We start from the raw sequence: 18626 nt of genomic DNA on the forward strand, positions 1-18626 counted from the left end.
TGTACAGTAAAAAACAGTATATATAGGGTTGATTTGGTACTATCTGCAGTTTCAACCATCCACTGGGGGTCTTGGAATATATCCCCCATGGATAAGAGGGGACCACCATATATGATTTTTACATTAGGTTTTTTATTAGTAAATATATTAAAGCCCCAGTTACCACCTTAATGATAACAGTACTCCCAGATAAATGGGTCTCAGATCATATACTCCTATGACAATATCAACAATTAAAGGGCCATTTCTAGCAGATTTATTTGCATTCCACTACATTTTCTTCATTTCAGGAAAGCTATGTGAATGCAAATAAATAAGAGTGATGTTGAATCCTCTCTAGTCAACAATAATAATAATAATAAGGAATTTTTTATTGGAATATAATTGCTTTACAATGTTGTGTTAGTTTCTGCTGTACGACGAAGGGAATCAGCTATATGTATACATATATCCCCTCCTTCTTGGACCTCCCTCCCACCCATCCTACCCAACTAGGTCATCACAGAGCACCGAGCTGAGCTCCCTGTGCTATACAGAAGGTTCCCACTAGCTATCTATTTTACACATAGTAGTTTATATATGTCAATGTAAATCTCCCAGTTCATCCCACCCCCTCTTCTCCCCCGTGTGCACATGTGCATTCTCTATGTCTCCGTCTCTATTCCTCCCCTGCAAATAGGTTCATCTGTACCATTTTTCTAGATTCCACATGTATGCATTAATATATATTTGGTTTTCTCTTTCTGCCTTACTTCACTCTGTATGACAGGCTCTAGGTCCATCCACATCTCTACAAATGACCCAATTTCGTTTCTTTTTATGGCTGAGTAATAGTCCATTATATATATGTACCACATCTTCTTTATCCATTCATCTGTCAATGGACACTTAGGTTGCTTCCACGTCCTGGCTATTGTAAGCAGTGCTGCAATGAACATTGTGGTATGGACACTTTTTGAATTATGGTTTTCTCAGGGTATATGCCCAGTAGTGGGATTGCTGGGTCATATGGTAGTTCTATTTTTAGTTTTTTAAGGGACCTCCATACTGTTCTCCATAGTGGCTGTATCAATTTACATTCCCACCAACAGTGCAAGAGGGTTCCCTTTTCTCCACACCCTCTCCAGCATTTACTGTTTGTAGATTTTTCGATGATGCACATTGTGACCAGTACCTCATTATAGTTTTGATTTGCATTTCTCTAGTAAATAGTGATGTTAAGCATCTTTTCACATGCCTATTGGCTATCTGTATGTCTTCTTTGGAGAAATGTCTATTTATATCTTCCACCCATTTTTTGATTGGGTTGTTTGTTTTTTTGATATTGAGCTGCATGAGCTGTTTGTATATTTTTGAGATTAATCCTTTATCCATTGCTTCCTTTGCAAATATTTCTCCCATTCTGAGGGCTGTCATTTCATCTTGTTTATGGTTTACTTTGCTGTGCAGAAGCTTTTAAGTTTCATTAGGTCCCATTTGTTTATTTTTGTTTTTATTTTCATTACTCTAGGAGGTGGGTCAAAAAAGATCTTGCCATGATTTATGTCAAAGAGGGTTTTTGCCTATGTTTTCTTCTAAGAGTTTTATAGTGTCCAGTCTTACATTTAGGTCTTTAATCCATTTTAAGTTCATTTTTGTGTGTGGTGTTAGGGATTGTTCTAATTTCATTCTTTCACATGTAGCTGTCCTGTTTTCCCAGCACCACTTATTGAAGAGACTGTCTTTTTTCCATTGTGTATTCTTGCCTCCTTTGTTGTAGCTTATGTGACCACAGGTGCATGGGTTTATCTCTGGGCTTTCTGTTTGTTCCATTGATCTATATTTCTGTTTTTGTACCAGTACCATACTCTTTTGATGACTGTAGCTTTGTAGTAGAGTCTGAAGTCAGGGAGTCAGATTCCTCCAGCTCTGTTTTTCTTTCTCAAAATTGTTTTGGCTAATTCAGGGTCTTCTGTGTTTCCATATAAATTGTAAAATTTTTTGATCTAATTCTGTGAAAAATGACATTGCTAATTTGATAGGGATTGCATTGAATCTGTAGATTGCTTTGGGTGGTATAGTCATTTTCACAATGTTGATTCTTCCAATCCAAGAACATGGTATGTCTCTCCATACGTTCGTGTCATCTTTGATTTCTTTCATCAGTGTTTCATAGTTTTCTGATTACAGGTCTTTTGCCTCCTTAGGTAGGTTTATTCCTAGGTATTTTATTCTTTTTGTTGCAGTGGTAACTGGGATTGTTTCTTTAATTTCTCTTTCAGATTTTTCATTGTTAGTGTATAGGAATTCAAGAGATTTCTGTACATTAATTTTGTATCCTGCTACTTTACCAGATTCATTGATTAGCTCTAGTAGTTTTCTGGTAGCATTTTTAGGATTTTTCCATGTATACTATCATGTCATCTGCAAACAGTGACAGTTTTACTTCTTTTTTTACAATTTGGATTCCTTTTATTTCTTTTTCTTCTCTGACTGCCATGGCTAGAACTTCCAAAATTATGTTGAATAATAGTGGTGAGAGTGGGCACCCTTGTCTTTTTCCTGATCTTAGAGGAAATGGTTTTAGTTTTTTATCATTGAGAATGATGTTTGTTGTGGCTTTGTCATATATGGCCTTTTATGTTGAGGTAGGTTCCCTCTATGCCTACTTTCTGGAGAGTTTTTATCATAAATGGTTGTTGAATTTTGTCAAAAGCTTTTCCTGCATCTATTGAGACAATAATTTAATTATTAACTTTAATTTTTAAATTAACTTTAATTATATTATTAGTCATTTAATTCTTTAATTTGTTAATATGGTGTATCACATTGATTGATTTGTGTATATTAAAGAATCCTTGCATCCCTGGGATAAATCCCACTTGATCATGGTGTATGATATTTTTAATGTGTTGTTGGATTCTGTTTGCTAGTATTTTGTTGAGGACTTTTGCATCCATGTTCATCAGTGATATTGGTCTGTAATTTTCTTTTTTTGTGACATCTTTATCTGGTTTTGGTATCAGGGTGGCCTCATAGAATGAGTTTGGGAGTGTTCCTCCCTCTTCAATCTTTTGGAAGAGTTTCAGAAAGATAGGTGTTAGCTCTTCTCTAAATGTTTGATAGAATTGTCCTGTGAAGCCATCTGGTCCTGGATTTTTGTTTGTTGGAAGATTTTTAATTACAGTTTCAATTTCACTATTTGTGATTGGTCTGTTTATATTTCCTATTTCTTCCTGGTTCGGTCTTGAAAGTTTGTACCTTTCTAAGAATTTGTTCATTTCTTCCAGTTGTCCATTTTCTTCGCGTATAGTTGCCTGTAGTAGTCTCTTATGGTCCTTTGTATTTCTGTGCTGTCAGTTGTAATGTCTCTTTTTTCATTTCTAATTTTATTGATTTGAATCCTCTCCCTTTTTTCTTGATGAGTCTGGCTAGGTTTATCAATTTTGTTTTCTTCTCGAAGAACCAACTTTTAGTTTTGTTGATCTTTGCTATTGTTTTCTTCATTTCTATTTCATTTATTTCTGCTCTGATCTTTATGATTTCTTTCCTTCTACTAACTTTGGGGGTTTTTTTGTGTGTGTGCTTCTTCTTCTTTCTCTAGTTGCTTTATGTGTAAGGTTAGATTGTTTATTTGAGATTTTTCTTGTTTCCTGCGTTGAGATTGAATTGCTATAAACTTCCCTCTTAGAACTGCTTTTGCTGAATTCCATAGGTTTTGGGTCATTGTGTTTTCACTGTCATTTGTTTCTATGTATTTTTAAATTTCCTCTTTGATTTCTTCAGTGATTTCTTGGTTATTTAGTAGCGTAATGTTTAACCTCCATGTGTTTATGTTTTTTACAGTTTTTTACTGTAATTGATTTCTAATCTCATAGAGTTGTGTTTGTAAAGGATGCTTGATATAATTTCAATTGTCATAAATTTACCGAGGCTTGATTTGTGAACTAAGATGTGATCTATCCTGGAGAATGTTCCGTATACACTTGAGACGAAAGTGTATTCTGCTGCTTTGGGGTGGAACGTCCTATAAATATCAATGAAATCTATCTGGTCTATTGTGTCATTTAAAGCTTGTGTTTCCTTATTTATTTTGTTTGGATGATCTGTCCATTGGTGTAAGTGGGGTGTTAAAGTCCCCACTATTATTGTGTTGCTGTTGATTTCCCCTTTTATGGCTGTTAGCATTTGCCTTATGTATTGAGGTGTTCCTATGATGGGTGCATAAATGTTTATAATTGTTATATCTTCTTCTTGGATTGATCCCTTGATCATTATGTAGTGTCCTTCCCTGTTTCTTGTAACAGTCTTTATTTTAAAGATTATTTTATCTGATATGAGTATTGCCACTCCAGCTTTCTTTCAATTTTCATTTGCATGGAATATCTTTTTCCATCCCCTCACTTTCAGTCTGTATGTGTTCCTAGGTCTGAAGTGGGTCTCTTGTAGACAGCAAATACATGGGTCTTGTTTTTGTATCCATTCAGCCATTCTGGGTCTTTTGGTTGGAGCATTTAATCCATTTACATTCAAGGTAATTATCAATATGTATGTTCCTATTACCATATTCTTAATTGTTTTGCATTTGTTTTTGCAGGTCTTTTTCTTCTCTTGTGTTTCCCGCCTAGAGAAGTTTCTTTAGCATTTGTTTTAAAGCTTGTTTGGTGGTGCTGAATTCTCTTAGCTTTTGCTTATCTGTAAAGCTTTTGATTTCTCTGTTGAATGTGAATGAGATCCTTGCTGGGTGGAGTAATCTTGGTTGTAGGTTTTTCCCTTTCACCACTTTAAACGTATCCTGCCACTCCCTTTTGGTCTGCAGACTTTCTGCTGTAAAATCAGCTGATAACTTTACGGGGATTTCCTTGTATGCTATTTGTTGCTTCTCCCTTGCTGCTTTTAATATTTTTTTCTTTGAATTTAATATTTCTTAGTTTGATTAATATGTGTTGGTGTGTTTCTCCTTGCGTTTATCCTGTATGGACTCTGCAATTCCTGGACTTGGGTGACTATTTCTTTTCCCATCTTAGGGAAGTTTTTGACTCTAATCTCTTCAGATATTTTCTCAGACACTTTCTCTTTCTCTTCTTCTTCTAGGACCACTATAATTCGAATATTGGTGCATTTAATGTTGTCCTAGAGGTCCCTGAGACTGTCCTCATTTTTTTTCATTCATTTTCTTTATGCTGCTCTTCAGCAGTTATTTCCACCATTCTATCTTCCAGGTTACTTATCCATTCTTCTGCCTCAGTTATTCTGGTACTGATTCCTTCTAGAGTATTTTTCATTTCAGTTATTGTGTTGTTCATAACTGTTTGTTTGTGCTTTAGTTCTTCTAGGTTCTTGTTACACATTTCTTGTATTTTCTCAATCCATACCTCCATTCTATTTCCAAGATTTTGGATCATCTATACTATCATTACTCTGGATTATTTTTCAGGTAGGTTGCCTATTTGCTCTTCATTTATTTGGTCTTACAGGTTTTTACCTTGCTCCTTCATCTGTAACACATTTTTTTTGTCATCTCGTTCTTTTTGATTTGTGGGACTGTGTTCCTGTTGTGCTGGTTGTTCGGCCTGAAGCATCCAGCACTGGAGTGTGCAGGCAGTTGGTTGGAGCTGGATGTTGGTTCTGAGATGAGGACCTCTGGGAGAGTTTACACCAATTAACATTCCTTGGGATCTGAGCTTCTCTGTTACTCCAGTGTTTTGGACTCCACACACCCACCACAGGAGCTCAGGCAAGACCCTGCAAGCTACACAGTGTGGCAAAAAAAAAAAAAAAAAAAAAAAGAGCAGAACAATAACAATAAAGAAAAAATAAAATTAGAAAAATTAAAAATACAATAGAAAAAATAAAAATGAAATCACCACAACAAAACCAAACAGAACCACAACAGCAAAAATATATTTATATAAAATTTTAAAAATGAAAAAATAAAATAAAAAATAAGATTAAAAGGTAAGAATTTTTTTTTTAAAAGGCTGGAGGAGGCCTGGGGGCTGTGGGGCTCAGGCCCAGGACCTGCGAGGCCAGGAAAGGCCTTAGCGGGCCGTAGGGCTTAGACCTTGGACCTGTGCAGCCAGAAAAGTCCTTAGTTGAGGGGTGGGGGTTAGGTCCAGGACCCGTGCGGCTGGAAGAGGCCTCAGCGGGGGTGCTTAGGCCCAGGATCTGACCGGCCAGAGGGGGCCGGGGATGGATTCAGGCCCAGAACCCCAGGAGGCTTGCCGGGGCTCAAGTGGCAGGGGAGATGCTGACCATGTTCCCCTCTGATCCCCCAATCCCCAGAAGGTCCCTCTCCATCCCAATCAATCCCCACGCCATGAGTGGACCCCTCTGAGTGTAGGAACCTCTCCCCTCCCCCAGCCTCCCTCAGGGGTGCCAGTCCCATCCTACCTCCAACTTTTCTTCCCCCCTCTCCTTCCTTCCTGTGTCCTACCTGGTGGCATGGGGATTCCTCCTGTCCCCTTTGGTGTCTGAGGTCCTTCACCAGCACCTAGTGGATGTGTCCTCCTACTCCGCCATCTTCACTCCGCCCCTAACAATAAGTAATTTTAAAGCAATGGCACTGTACTAGTTCATAACAAAGTACTGGCCACACACCTTATAGTTGATGTTCCCACATAAGTGTATCTAAAGCCATTGCTGCGTAGAGACTTCATGTGACAAGTCCTGCCTTTACTCTGGGGCTTGTGCCTTCTTTTCACTTTTTTTTTTTCCCTACGAGTAAAGTGTTTCTCTAAGTTCTGTTGCTTTCCTTTTACTTAGTAACCTGTAGTTTCAGGAAACAAGTAGACAGGGTGAAGTGGGAGAGGCCAGATGTATATAGTAATTCACATTTCAATCCCTGTAGATTGAAAAATATTTGAATTTGGCTTTTTGAGTTTGTGTGTTTCCCAGTTTCATGAACACAATTCCTGAGGAAGTAAAGGATTTCTCTCCCTTTTGTTATGTGTTGGAAGTCCACATAAATGTGTAATGTTATATAAAAAATATGTACACACTAATACATGTATATATAGGAATATATTTGTCATTTATATATAGTGCTATCAGACCTTACAGCCTTTAAGGAGGTATGTGTGACTTTTGAAATGCACTCAAAAGGCCTCAGTTATAACAACCAAAGAATGTCTCCAAGCATTGCCAAACATTTCTTTGCAAGCAATTTCATCCCTTGTTGAGAACAATTAAACAAGAAAATTAATTAGTTGTGTTTCATTGAGGAAGACTTTCGAGGAAAATTCACTGTTTTCCTTTGTACAGTTGCAGAGAACACTTCTGTGTCCAGATATTGGTGGTGGGGGGGGGAGTTCAACATTGACCAATTCTCCTATATTAGCTAGGGGTACTACCATTCAAAGTTCCAACAATATCTACCTGGAGTTAATGTCACATCCCACAAGTTAAGGGCTCAGTCCCACAAGACTTCACCCACTTCAGTTGCCAATTGCTGACTGACTGGTGATAAATCCAGGTTCCCATAACTTTCTCCTCAATTTCAGTAATTTGCTAAACAACTCACAGAACTCAGGGAAACACATTTACTGGTTAAAATAAAGAATATGGTAAAAGGATCCAGATGAACAACAAGGTCAAGGAGTACATAGGGCAAGGTCCAGAAGGGTTCTGAGTACAGGAACTTCTGTCATTGTGCAGTTGGGTACATCACCTGCTGGCATGTGGATGTGTCCACCAACCTGGAAGCTCTCTTACTCTCATACTTTAAGGATTTTTATGGAGACTTCATCAAGTAGGCATGATTGATTATTGACTCATTTTCCAGCCCTTCTCCACTATCCAGATAATGGGGGGAGGCTGAGCTGAGAATGCGAGGCTGAGCTGAGAATGGGAGGCTGAGCCAAAAGTTCCAAGCTTTTAACCATGGGTTGGTTTCTCTAGTGATCAGTTCCCAGCCAGGAGCCCACCGAGTTAACTCATTAGAACAAAAGGAATTTAGGGGCTCTGTGCCAGACGTTCCTATTACTCAGGAAATTAAAAAGTGTTAGGAGCTAGGTGTCAGTAACCAAGTCAAAGACCAGATATTAGGAACTGGGGGCAAAATATACAGAAAAGATGTATATATATAATTTCACAAAGACAAATATAATAGAAGCAATCAGTCATCTAAATTTATCATAGTTTCTTTTGCATTTTCTTTTAGGATTTAGAAGAAGAACGCTATTTATCTGTGGACAGTTCTCATACTTGCTTTCTGTGGTATTATAAGGTTATGTAAGTAATGCAGAAGAAAGGTAATTAATGCGTTTTAAGAGTATTTAGCTTTAGTTAACCACAAATTGATTATCTGCATTATAGTTTCCATATAAGCTTTTATTCACCAATCAAGATATCCTCAAATGTACCCAAATAATGCCCAACTAATAGTGAAGAACAAACAGTAAATATAACAATATCAACCACTATTTGAACAAATACTGCTTCTACATGGTCATACTTTATGTAAATTAGCTATGTCAGTTTTCATAATTACCAGTTAAATGTAAGTATTACTATCTTTATTATAAATGAGGAAATGTAAGCTTGGATAGGTTAAATAATTTGGAAAAAATATGCAGCTACTAAAAGATAGCATTGGAGGGCTTCTCTGGTGGTACAGTGGTTGAGAATCTGCCTGCCAATGCAGGGGACACGGGTTCGAGCCCTGGTCTGGGAAGATCCCACATACCGCGGAGCAACTAGCCCCGTGAGCCATAATTACTGAGCCTGTGCATCTGGAGCCTGTGCTCCACAACAAGAGAGGCTGCGATAGTGAGAGGCCCGCGCACCGCTATGAAGAGTGGCCCCCACTTGCTGCAACTGGAGAAAGCCCTCGCACAGAAATGAAGAGCCAACACAACCATAAATAAATAAATTAAATTAAAAAAAAAAAAGATAGCATTGGAAATTGACTCTGGTTTTTCAGATTACAGGCTTCTTTGGTTTCCATTGTATACATTATATTCCAAAAGTACTCTCGTTTTCTTAGATAGCTCTTCAAACTCTTTAACATGATGGTGAATGAATATAACTAAGAAGGAAAAACTGGTACAAGAAAAAATAGTTAATCGCATTATAAAATCAATAAGTAAAATGCATCAATGAGTCAGAGTTTTGTTTTGTTTTGTTTTGTTTTTGGTATCATAGTTCAAGCATATCCTAAATACTGTGTAGAATAAAAAGAACTGTCTTATGTGGTCCCTGCTCTCCAGATGACTATAATGTACCTAATTCTTTTTATGTACTTAATATCCCTTCCTTTGAGGGAACCATCCCTCCCCTATTCTGTGGTGAAATTATTAATTTCATGTGATTTATGTGATACTACCTCCACAACCCCACATTTCATTGGCCACAGCAATTAGGTGAGGATGGCCATATGACCCAAACAGAACCTATCAGAATACTTGTGTCTTCAGTAAAGCATAATTGTTGCCGATAATTTCACTGTCCTGGTTTACATGGTCCCTTTAAGTCAGATGGCTCTGTAGTTTATGTGTAACCATTGAATTGAAAGTCCTGATAGCTAGATTTCAGCAAGCCCCACCAGGAGTACACATTTACCCATTCTTCTCTGAATTACTGCCACTCTCCCAGAGCCTTACCAAGAAGCAAGGTTATGTAAGTAATGCAAAAGAAAAGTAATTAATGTGTCTTAAGAGTATTTAGCTTTAGTTAACCACAAATGGATTAGCTGATATATTTGTCTATATTTGAACAGATGCTGCATTATCTGTATTACTATAACTTTATTTTTTAAATCTTGAGAAGTGATAGTACAAATACCCACCCCACCCTGACCCCAACTCTTGTCCTCCTTCAGGAATTTCTTAGCAATATCATGGACCTATTTTTTCTTCCTATAAATTTTTGGAATTGGTTTGTCAAATTCTACAAAAAACTTAGCTGGGATTTTTATAATTTGTCTAAATATTTTAATCAATTTGGGGTGTCTTTCTACTCCTGAATAATATATAACTCTCCATTTACTTAGGTCTTTTTACATGTCTGCCAATAAGATTTTGTAATTTTTAATAAAGGTTCCAGGACATTTTTATTAGACTTATTCCTAGGTACTCTTTCTTTTTTCTATTATAAATAGTCAAAAATTTTAAATTACAATTTCTAACCAGTTATTCCTGTTGTATAGAATACAATTTACTTTTGAATGTTGATTTTTGCATTCAGCAACATTGCTAAACTCTTATATTGTGATAATTTATGTATATATTCTCTTGGAATTAAAGAAAATCAGATTACTTGCAACTAATGATGATTTTGTTTTTCTTTCTGATAAGTATGGCTTCCATTCCTTTTATTCTTACTGCATGTCTAGAACATCAAATACAATGTTTCTTAGAAGGGTGGTAGCAGGTCTCCTTATTTTATTCCTGATCTTAAAAGGAAGACTCTCATCATTTCACTATTTGTATAATATTTGTTACAGGTTATGAGTTAAACTTTACCTGGTTAAGGAAGTTCCCTTTTATTCCAAGGTGGCTGTGGATTTTTTTATGAATTGGTGCTGAAATTTATTCAAAGTTTTTTTCTCTTCCACATAAAAGTTCATATGGTTTTTCTCTTTTACTATGTTAATCTGATGGATAATAGTTATTAATATATCCATATTAAACTAACCTTGTGTTTCTGGAATAAGCCAACTTGGTCTTGATGAATTAACTTTCATATACATTGATAGATTCCATTTGCTAATATTATTTAATTTTTTGTGTGTGCGAATATACATGAGTGAGATTGGCCTGTGGTTTTACTCCTCTTGTACTATCCTTTTCCTCTTTTGATATCAAGGCTATGCTAGATTCATCATGTAAGTTAGGATGAGTTGTTCTTTTCTGTTCTCTGAGAGATTTTGTATAAGATGGAAATACATGTTCCTTGAATATTTGATGGAAACTTGCATAGAAATCTAGCTGGACCTGGAGTTTTTGAGTGTGTGGGGGGGGAAATTTTATAACTATTAACTCAATTTCTTTAATGGTTAAAATCCTATTTTGGAATTCTAATTCTTATAAAATCCATTTTTGTAGTATTTTATTTCCAGGAATTCATCCATGTCTTCAGTTAGCAATTTTAGTATCAATTTTAATGTCACAAAGTTGTCCATAATATCGTCTTATATTTGTTTAATCTCTGAAGTAATTGTAGGTATGCCTCTCTTTTATCATTTCTAATATTTTTATTTGTGCCTTCCTTCTATTTCCTTGTTCTTCTTCCTAGAGATATTTCTATTTTATTAGTCTTTTCAAAGAACCATCTTTTGGCTTTATTGAGCGTTTGTATTGTTGTCTATTTTATCTCAATTTGTTTTTTACATTATTTCTTTTTTTGAGTTTGTTTTTCTAAAATTTTTGAATTAGTTATTTAGCCTACTAGGCTAAAAACTTCCTTTTCTTTCGAATGTATGTGTTTAAGGAAATAAAATTTCTTCTAAGTACCTCTATAGCTGTATCAACAAATAGTGGAATATCTCATAATTGTAATTTTTCATTATTGCTCATAAATAATTGTCTAGTAACTGCTACAATTTCTTTGAGCAATGAGTTGTTTAGAAATGCATTTTTAAATTTACAGACATGAGCCTTTTAAATTATTGTTTTGTTATTGAATTCTAACCTAATTGTATTGTGATCACAAAATTTTTAGAATCAAATCTTTGGCTTAGCATGTAGTCAAATTTTATAAATTTCTCGTGTGTACCTAAAGAAAATATATTTTCCTATTGTTGGATGAAGTATGCTATTTATGTCCAGTAGATCAGGTGTGTTAAGTGTACTGTTCAAAGTCTTGTGTACTTATTTGACTCATTGTTGACTTGATATTGGCTAAAATTTCCCACTATAATGGTAGATACGTCACTTTTCCTTGTAGGTATGTAAATTTTTGCTTTTTATTTTGAGTTTATCTTTTAGGTGCATATAACTTTAGAATTATTAAGATTTTTTGAAGAATTGAGACTTTGTTTGTAGTGACCTTGTTTCTCACTTGTAATGCTTTTCAACTTATGTTCTGTTTTATATTAATATGTTCATGTATCTTTAACCTTTGATTTTCAAGGCCTTAGAATTATTTTTCATTGACTTTTGGCTTCTTCTATTGCAGTTGAGAAGTCTGCTCTCTGTCTAATGGTTTTTCCTTCTCTAGGTAATCATTATTTTCTCTGTAGCTGTTTTAAGAAGTTCAACCTTACCTATTGAGCTATACAACCTTTGCTATTGTAAGTTTCTTTATATTTATCCTACTTTTGATTTATTATAGTTCCTGAATCTGAAGATTAAAACCTTTCATCAATTCTGAAAATTCAGTTACTATCTTTTCAAATCCTGGTTTTCTCTCATTCTCTTTCTTCTTTCTTTTTAAATTTCCATAATAGAAACATGCCACCATTTCATTCTGTCCTTCCTGATGCTTCAAATCTTTTCATATTTCCTATCTTTTTATTTCCCGTGAGTCATTCTAGACTATTTTTTCAAATGTTTCTTTCAGTTTTCTAGTTCTCTCATCATCTGTGTTTAAAATTTTTAATTACTAAAATCCTACTATCTAGAGGAAAGTACCATTGTATACTATATTCTACCATTTCTGCATTATTGCATCCATAACTGGCTGTGTAATCTGTTGGGTGCAGTACAAAATGAATATGGAGGGCCTCTAGTTCAAAAGCCAAGGGAAAAATACCGTTAAAAGTATTAAATATAGGGGCTTCCCTGGTGGCGCAGTGGTTGAGGGTCCGCCTGCCAATGCAGGGGACACAGGTTTGTGCCCCTGTCCGGGAGGATCCCACATGCCGTGGAGTGGCTGGGCCTGTGAGCCATGGCCGCGGAGCCTGCACATCCGGAGCCTATGCTCTGCAATGGGAGAGGCCACAACAGTGAGAGGCCCGCGTACCGCCAAAAAAAAAAAAAAAAAAAGGAAAAGTATTAAATATAAAGCTTTTCCTTTCTTCTGTGGTTACTCTCTACCCATCATGGCACTTTTTATTTGGAATATAATGCCATGCTCCCTTGGACATGAGAATACTCTTCGGTCAAGTACAAACTCATATAGTCACCAGGTTTAGCACATGTGCAGCCCACTAGCTGCTCAGTTTTCCCGCTCAACAGTCATTGGACTGACATATAATACTTCAGCCAGGGGTGGGGTCTGAAGAAGTCAAACCAGACATCTTCCCTTACAGTGGACCTACCACCTCAACCCATAGCTGATAGGCAACCCCCAAGGATATTGCAACCTCTGCACTGTGACACCCTTGGTACCTGGATTGGGGGTGGGTAAGAAGCTCATCCCTGCCTAGATGAGACCGCCACCAGCCACACCATAATTTTGCTAGCTGGGGTTCGGGGAGGACAATTGCTGGCATGCCTTACTTCAAGATGTCACAGTACTTAAATACCCTATGCTGACCCTCCTCATACCTGAGCCCAGAACTAGTTTTCAGGACAAGGAGTGAGAAGGAAAGGCCAGGCAGGACCCAAGGTGCCAGGGCATAATGAGTGGGTGGCCAAGAGCCTGTCCCATGGGGAAGATAAGTAATAGGAGACAGTACTGCATGAGCCAAACCTCCAAGTGCATGCTTCATTTTCCTATCATACTTCACATACAAGCCACAAGTTCAAAGATACATTTATTAAGAATTTCAAGACAGAGACTGCAAAGCATTAAACCTCAAGTACAAGGCCCTGCTGAGCATTGCCTCTCTTCCCTGGGCTTTCCTAACCTATTGACTCTGCCCACAAAGCAGAATTCTGACCCGAGGGAAGAGAATTCATGGATCAGGTACTGTATTAGCATCTAGACTCTCTTGCTTTATTCTCTCTCCCCTAGGGTTAGAATACAGAAAAGGAAGGGAGAAGAATCCAAGGGGTCATGCTCAAATTATCATCTTTTTCAAATTCACTGTAACAATGTTCTGCTTCATCAGTCTATCCCAGTACTCTCTGACTGCTATCTGTCTATCCACTTAAACTGCTTTGGCAATGTTACTGAAAGTTTAATGTGATTTTTTTAGTCCTTTTACTGTTTGATTTCTGTACCACATTTAATGCTGGGTATCACTTATTTCTTCTTAAAACTCTCTCATTCCTTCACTAACCTAATACCAGTATCTTCTCTGTCTTTCTTTTTATTATACATTATTGTTAATTATAGTCACCATGCTGTACATTAGATCCCCAGAACTTATTCATCTGCTTCCTTTGCTGTGCAGAAACATTTTAGTTTAATGTATTCTCACTTCTTGATTTTTACTTTTGTTGCTTGTGCTTTTGATGTCATATCCAAAAACTCATTACTAAGCCTGATATCAAAGAGATTCTTCCCTATGTTTTCTTCTAGGAGTTTCACAGTTTCGGTATAATATTTAAGTTCTCAGTCCATTTTGAGTTGATTTTTAAAAAATTTATTTATTTTTGGCTGTGTTGGGTCTTTGTTGCTGTGTGTGGGCTTTCTTTAGTTGTGGCGAGTGGGGGCTACTCTGTTGTGGTGTGTGGGCTTCTCATTGCGGTGGCTTCTCTTGTTGTGGAGCATGGGCTCTAGGTGTGTGGGCTTCAGTAGTTGTGTCTTGTGGGCTCTAGAGCGCAGGCTCAGTAGTTGTGATGCATGGGCTTAGTTGCTTCACGGCACTGTGGGATCTTCCCAGACAAGGGCTCGAACCCTTGTTCCCTGCATTGGCAGGCAGATTCTTAACGACTATGCTACCAGGGAAGTCCTTGAGTTGATCTTTTGAGTGGTATAAGGTAAGGATCCAGTTTCATTGTTTTGCATATGGATATCCAATTTTTCCAACACTATCTCTTCAAGATTATTCTTTGCCCATATCCTGTTCTTGGTGCCCTTGTCAAACATTAGTTGCCCATATTTGTGAGGGTTTAATTCTGGGCCCTTATTCTGTTCCATTGCTCCATGTATCTATTTTAATGCCAGTACCATACCATTTTGATTACTATAGATTTGTATTGTACTTTGAAATCAGGAAATGTGATGCCTCTGGCTTTGTTCTTTCTCAAGATTGCTTTGATTCCTTGGGGTCTTTGGGGTTCCATATGTATTTCAGAATTGTTTCTTCTTTTCCTGTGAAAATTCCGTTGGATATTTGATACGAATTTCATTGACTCTATACAAGGTTTTGGGTAGTATGAACATTTTAACAATATTAACTCTTCCAATCCATGAACATGGGATATTTTTCCATTTATTTAAGTGTTCCTCAGTTTCTTTCATCAATGTCTTATAATTTTTGGAATATAGATCTTTCACTTCCATGGTTAAATTTATTCCTATGTATTTTATTATTTGTGTTGCTATTGTTGCTTTATTTCTTTTTCAGATAGTTTATCATTAGTATATAGAAATGCAACTGATTTCTGCATGTTGATTTTGTATGCTGCAATTTTCCTGAATTTACTGATTAGTTCTAACAATTTTGGGGTGGACTCTAGGATTTTCTATATACAAGATTATATCATCAACAGAGACAATTTTACTTCTTTCTTTCCAATTCAGGTGTTTATTTTTCTTTTTCTTGCCTGATTGCTTTCTCTAGGACTTCAGTTATTATGTTGAATAGAAATGGTGAGAATGAGTGCCCTTGTCTTGTTCCTGACCTTAAAGGAAAAGCTTTCAACCTTTCATGACTGAGTAGATGTTAGCTGTGGTGTGTCATATCGTGCCTTTATTATGATGAAGTATGTTCCTTCTATATCCAATTTGTTGAGGGTTTTTATCAATCAAGGATAATGTATTTTGTCAAATGCTCTTTCTGCATGTATTGAGAAGATCAAATGATTTTTATCTTTCAGTCTATTAATGTGGTTATCACATTGATTTATTTTCATATATTGCATTCCAGGGACAAATCTCACTTGATCATCGTGTATGATCCTTTTAATATGCTGTTGAATTTGGTTTGCTAGTATGTCACTGAGAATTTTTGGATCTGTATTCATCAGGGATGTTGGCCTGTAGTTTTCTTTTCTTGTAGTGCCTTTATCTGGTTTTGATATTGGAGTAATGTTGCACTTGCAAAAAGAGTTTTGAAATACCCATTCCTCTTCAGTTTTTTGGAAGAGTTTGGAAAGAATTGGTATCAATTCTTCTTTAAATGCTTGGTAGAATTCACCGATGAAGCCATCAAATACTGGGCTTTTTCTTGGTTGGGAGATTTTTGCTTACTGATTCAAGCTCCTGACTCATGATTGGTTTGTCTGATACTCTGCTTCTTCATGATTTATTCTTGGTAGGTCATATATTTTTAGGAATTTATCCATTTCTACTAGATCATCCAATATTTTGGCCTATAATTGTTCATAGTAGTCTTTTATGATTTAAAAAATAATTTCTGTAGAATTGGTAGTGATTTTCTCATTTTCATTTCTGATTTCAGTAATTTGAGTCTTCTTTCTTTTTTCATAGGTAGTCTAGCTAAAGTTTTGCCAATTTTGTTTATCTTTTAAAAAAATTCTTAGTTTTATTCTTTTTTCTTTTTTGGGGCTCATTTATTTCTGTTCTATTTCACTGTTATTTCTTCTCCTTTGCTAACTTTGAATTTAGTTTCTTTCTCTTTTTTTTTTCTATTTTCTTCAGGTATAAAGTTATATTGTTTATTTGAGGTCTTTCTTTTCTCTGAGTGTGGGCATTTATCACTATAAATATCCCTTCTTGACTTGAACTTTTATTGCTCCATCCCATAAGTTTTGTTATGTTGTGTTTTTATTTTCATTGTTTTAAGATATTTTTTGATTTTCCTTTTTTATTTCATCTTTGACCCATTGGTTGTTCAGAAGTGTGTTGTTTAATTTACACATATTTGTGAATTTTCTAGTATTCCCTCTGTTATTGACCTAGTTTAATACCATGGTATGAAAAGATGAAGAAAAATCAGAAAAGACACTTGGTATGATTTCAATCTTTTAAAATTTGCTAAGACTTGTTTTTACCTCACATTTGATCTATCCTGAAGAATGTTCCATGTGTGCTTGAGAAGACTGTGCATTCTGCTGTTGGATGGAATGTTCTTTAGGCCCATTTGGTGTAAAGTATAGTTCAAGTACAACATTCCTTTATTGATTTTCTGTCTAGATGATCTATCCATTGTTGAAAATGGAATCCTCTACTATTATTATATTGTTGTGTATTTCTCCTTTTAGATCTGTTAGTTTTTGCTTAATATATTAGGTGCTCTGATGTTGGGTGCATATATATTTACAATTGTTATTTCCTCTTGAATAATTGGTTTTATTATATATTGAATTTCTTTGTCTCTTGTTACACTTTTTTACTTAAAATCTATTTTTCCTGATGTAAGTATAGCTATCCCTGCTCTTTTTTTGGTTTTCATTTACCTGGAATATGTTTTACCATCCCTTCACTTTGAGCCTGTATATGTCCTTGAAGCTGAGGTGAGTCTTTTATAGGCAGCATATAGTTGGGTCTTGTTTTTTTTTATCCATGCAGCCACTGTATGCCTTTTGATTGGAGAATTTTATCCACTTACATTTAAAGTAATTTTTTTAAGATAAGGACTTGTTAATGCTGCTTTATTAATTACGTTCTGGCTCTTTTGTATCCCTTTGTTCCTTTCTTCCTCTCTTGCTGTTCTTTTGTGAATTGATGATTTTCCATAGTGGTATTCTTTTACTCCCTTCTATTCATCTTGTATGTATCTACTATAACTGGTGTGTGTGTGGTTGAAACATCTTATAGATATAACAGATTGTCTTTTCTTTTTCTATTGAAATATAGTTGATACACAATATTGTGTTTCAGGTGTACAACAAAATGATTTAATTTTATGTACATATATTTTTTTCAGATTATTTTCCATTATAGGTTATTAGTAGATTTTAAATATAGTTCCCTGTGCTATACAGTAAATCCTTGTTGCTTATCTTATTTTATGTATAGTAGTTTGTATACATTAATCCCATACTCCTAATTTATACCTGCTTCCCATTCCCCTTTGGTAACCATAAGTTTATTTTCTATGTCTGTGAGTTAGTTTCTGTTTTGTATATAGATTCACTTTATTGTTTTATAGATTCCACATATAAGTGGAATATAATATTTGTCTTTCTCTGACTTACTTCACTAAGTGTAATATTCTCTAGGTCCATCCATTATTGCTGCAAATGGCAATAATTCATTCATTTTATGGCTGAGTGATATTCCATTGTATATATGTACCACATCTTCTTTATCCATTCCTCTGTTGGTGGACATTTAGGTTGCTTCCATGTATTGGCTATTGTAAATAGTGCTGCTATGAACATTGGGGTGCATGTATCAAATTAGAGTCTTTTCTGGATATATACCCAGGAGTGGGATAGCTGGATCATATGGTAGCTCTGTTTTTGGTTTTTCAAGGAACTTCCATATTGTTTTCCATAGTGGCTGCACCAATTTGTATTCCCACCAACAATTTAGAAGGGTTACCTTTCCTCCACACCCTCTCCAGCATTTATTAACTGTAGGCTTTTTTTTTTTTTTTTTTTTTTTTAAGTGGGATCTTCCTGGACCGGGGCACGAACCCGTGTCCCCTGCATCAGCAGGCGGACTCCCAACCACTGCGCCACCAGGGAAGCCCTAACTGTAGGCTTTTGATGATAGCCATTCTGACCAGCATAAGGTGATACTTC

General features: G+C 35.9%; 1 protein-coding gene across 1 annotated transcript in view; it reads left to right on the plus strand.

Annotated features, from left to right (window-relative positions):
- The window catches only part of CATSPERE (catsper channel auxiliary subunit epsilon), a 251287-nt gene that overhangs the window by 12764 nt on the left and 219897 nt on the right, over window positions 1-18626 (plus strand). The window contains exon 4 of the mRNA XM_065871636.1: window positions 8141-8211. Coding sequence (XP_065727708.1) covers window positions 8141-8211 — 71 coding nt within the window. The remainder of the gene's footprint in view (window positions 1-8140; window positions 8212-18626) is intronic.

Source organism: Phocoena phocoena, chromosome 1 (genome assembly GCF_963924675.1).
Source record: "Phocoena phocoena chromosome 1, mPhoPho1.1, whole genome shotgun sequence".
Classification (NCBI taxonomy): domain Eukaryota; kingdom Metazoa; phylum Chordata; class Mammalia; order Artiodactyla; family Phocoenidae; genus Phocoena; species Phocoena phocoena.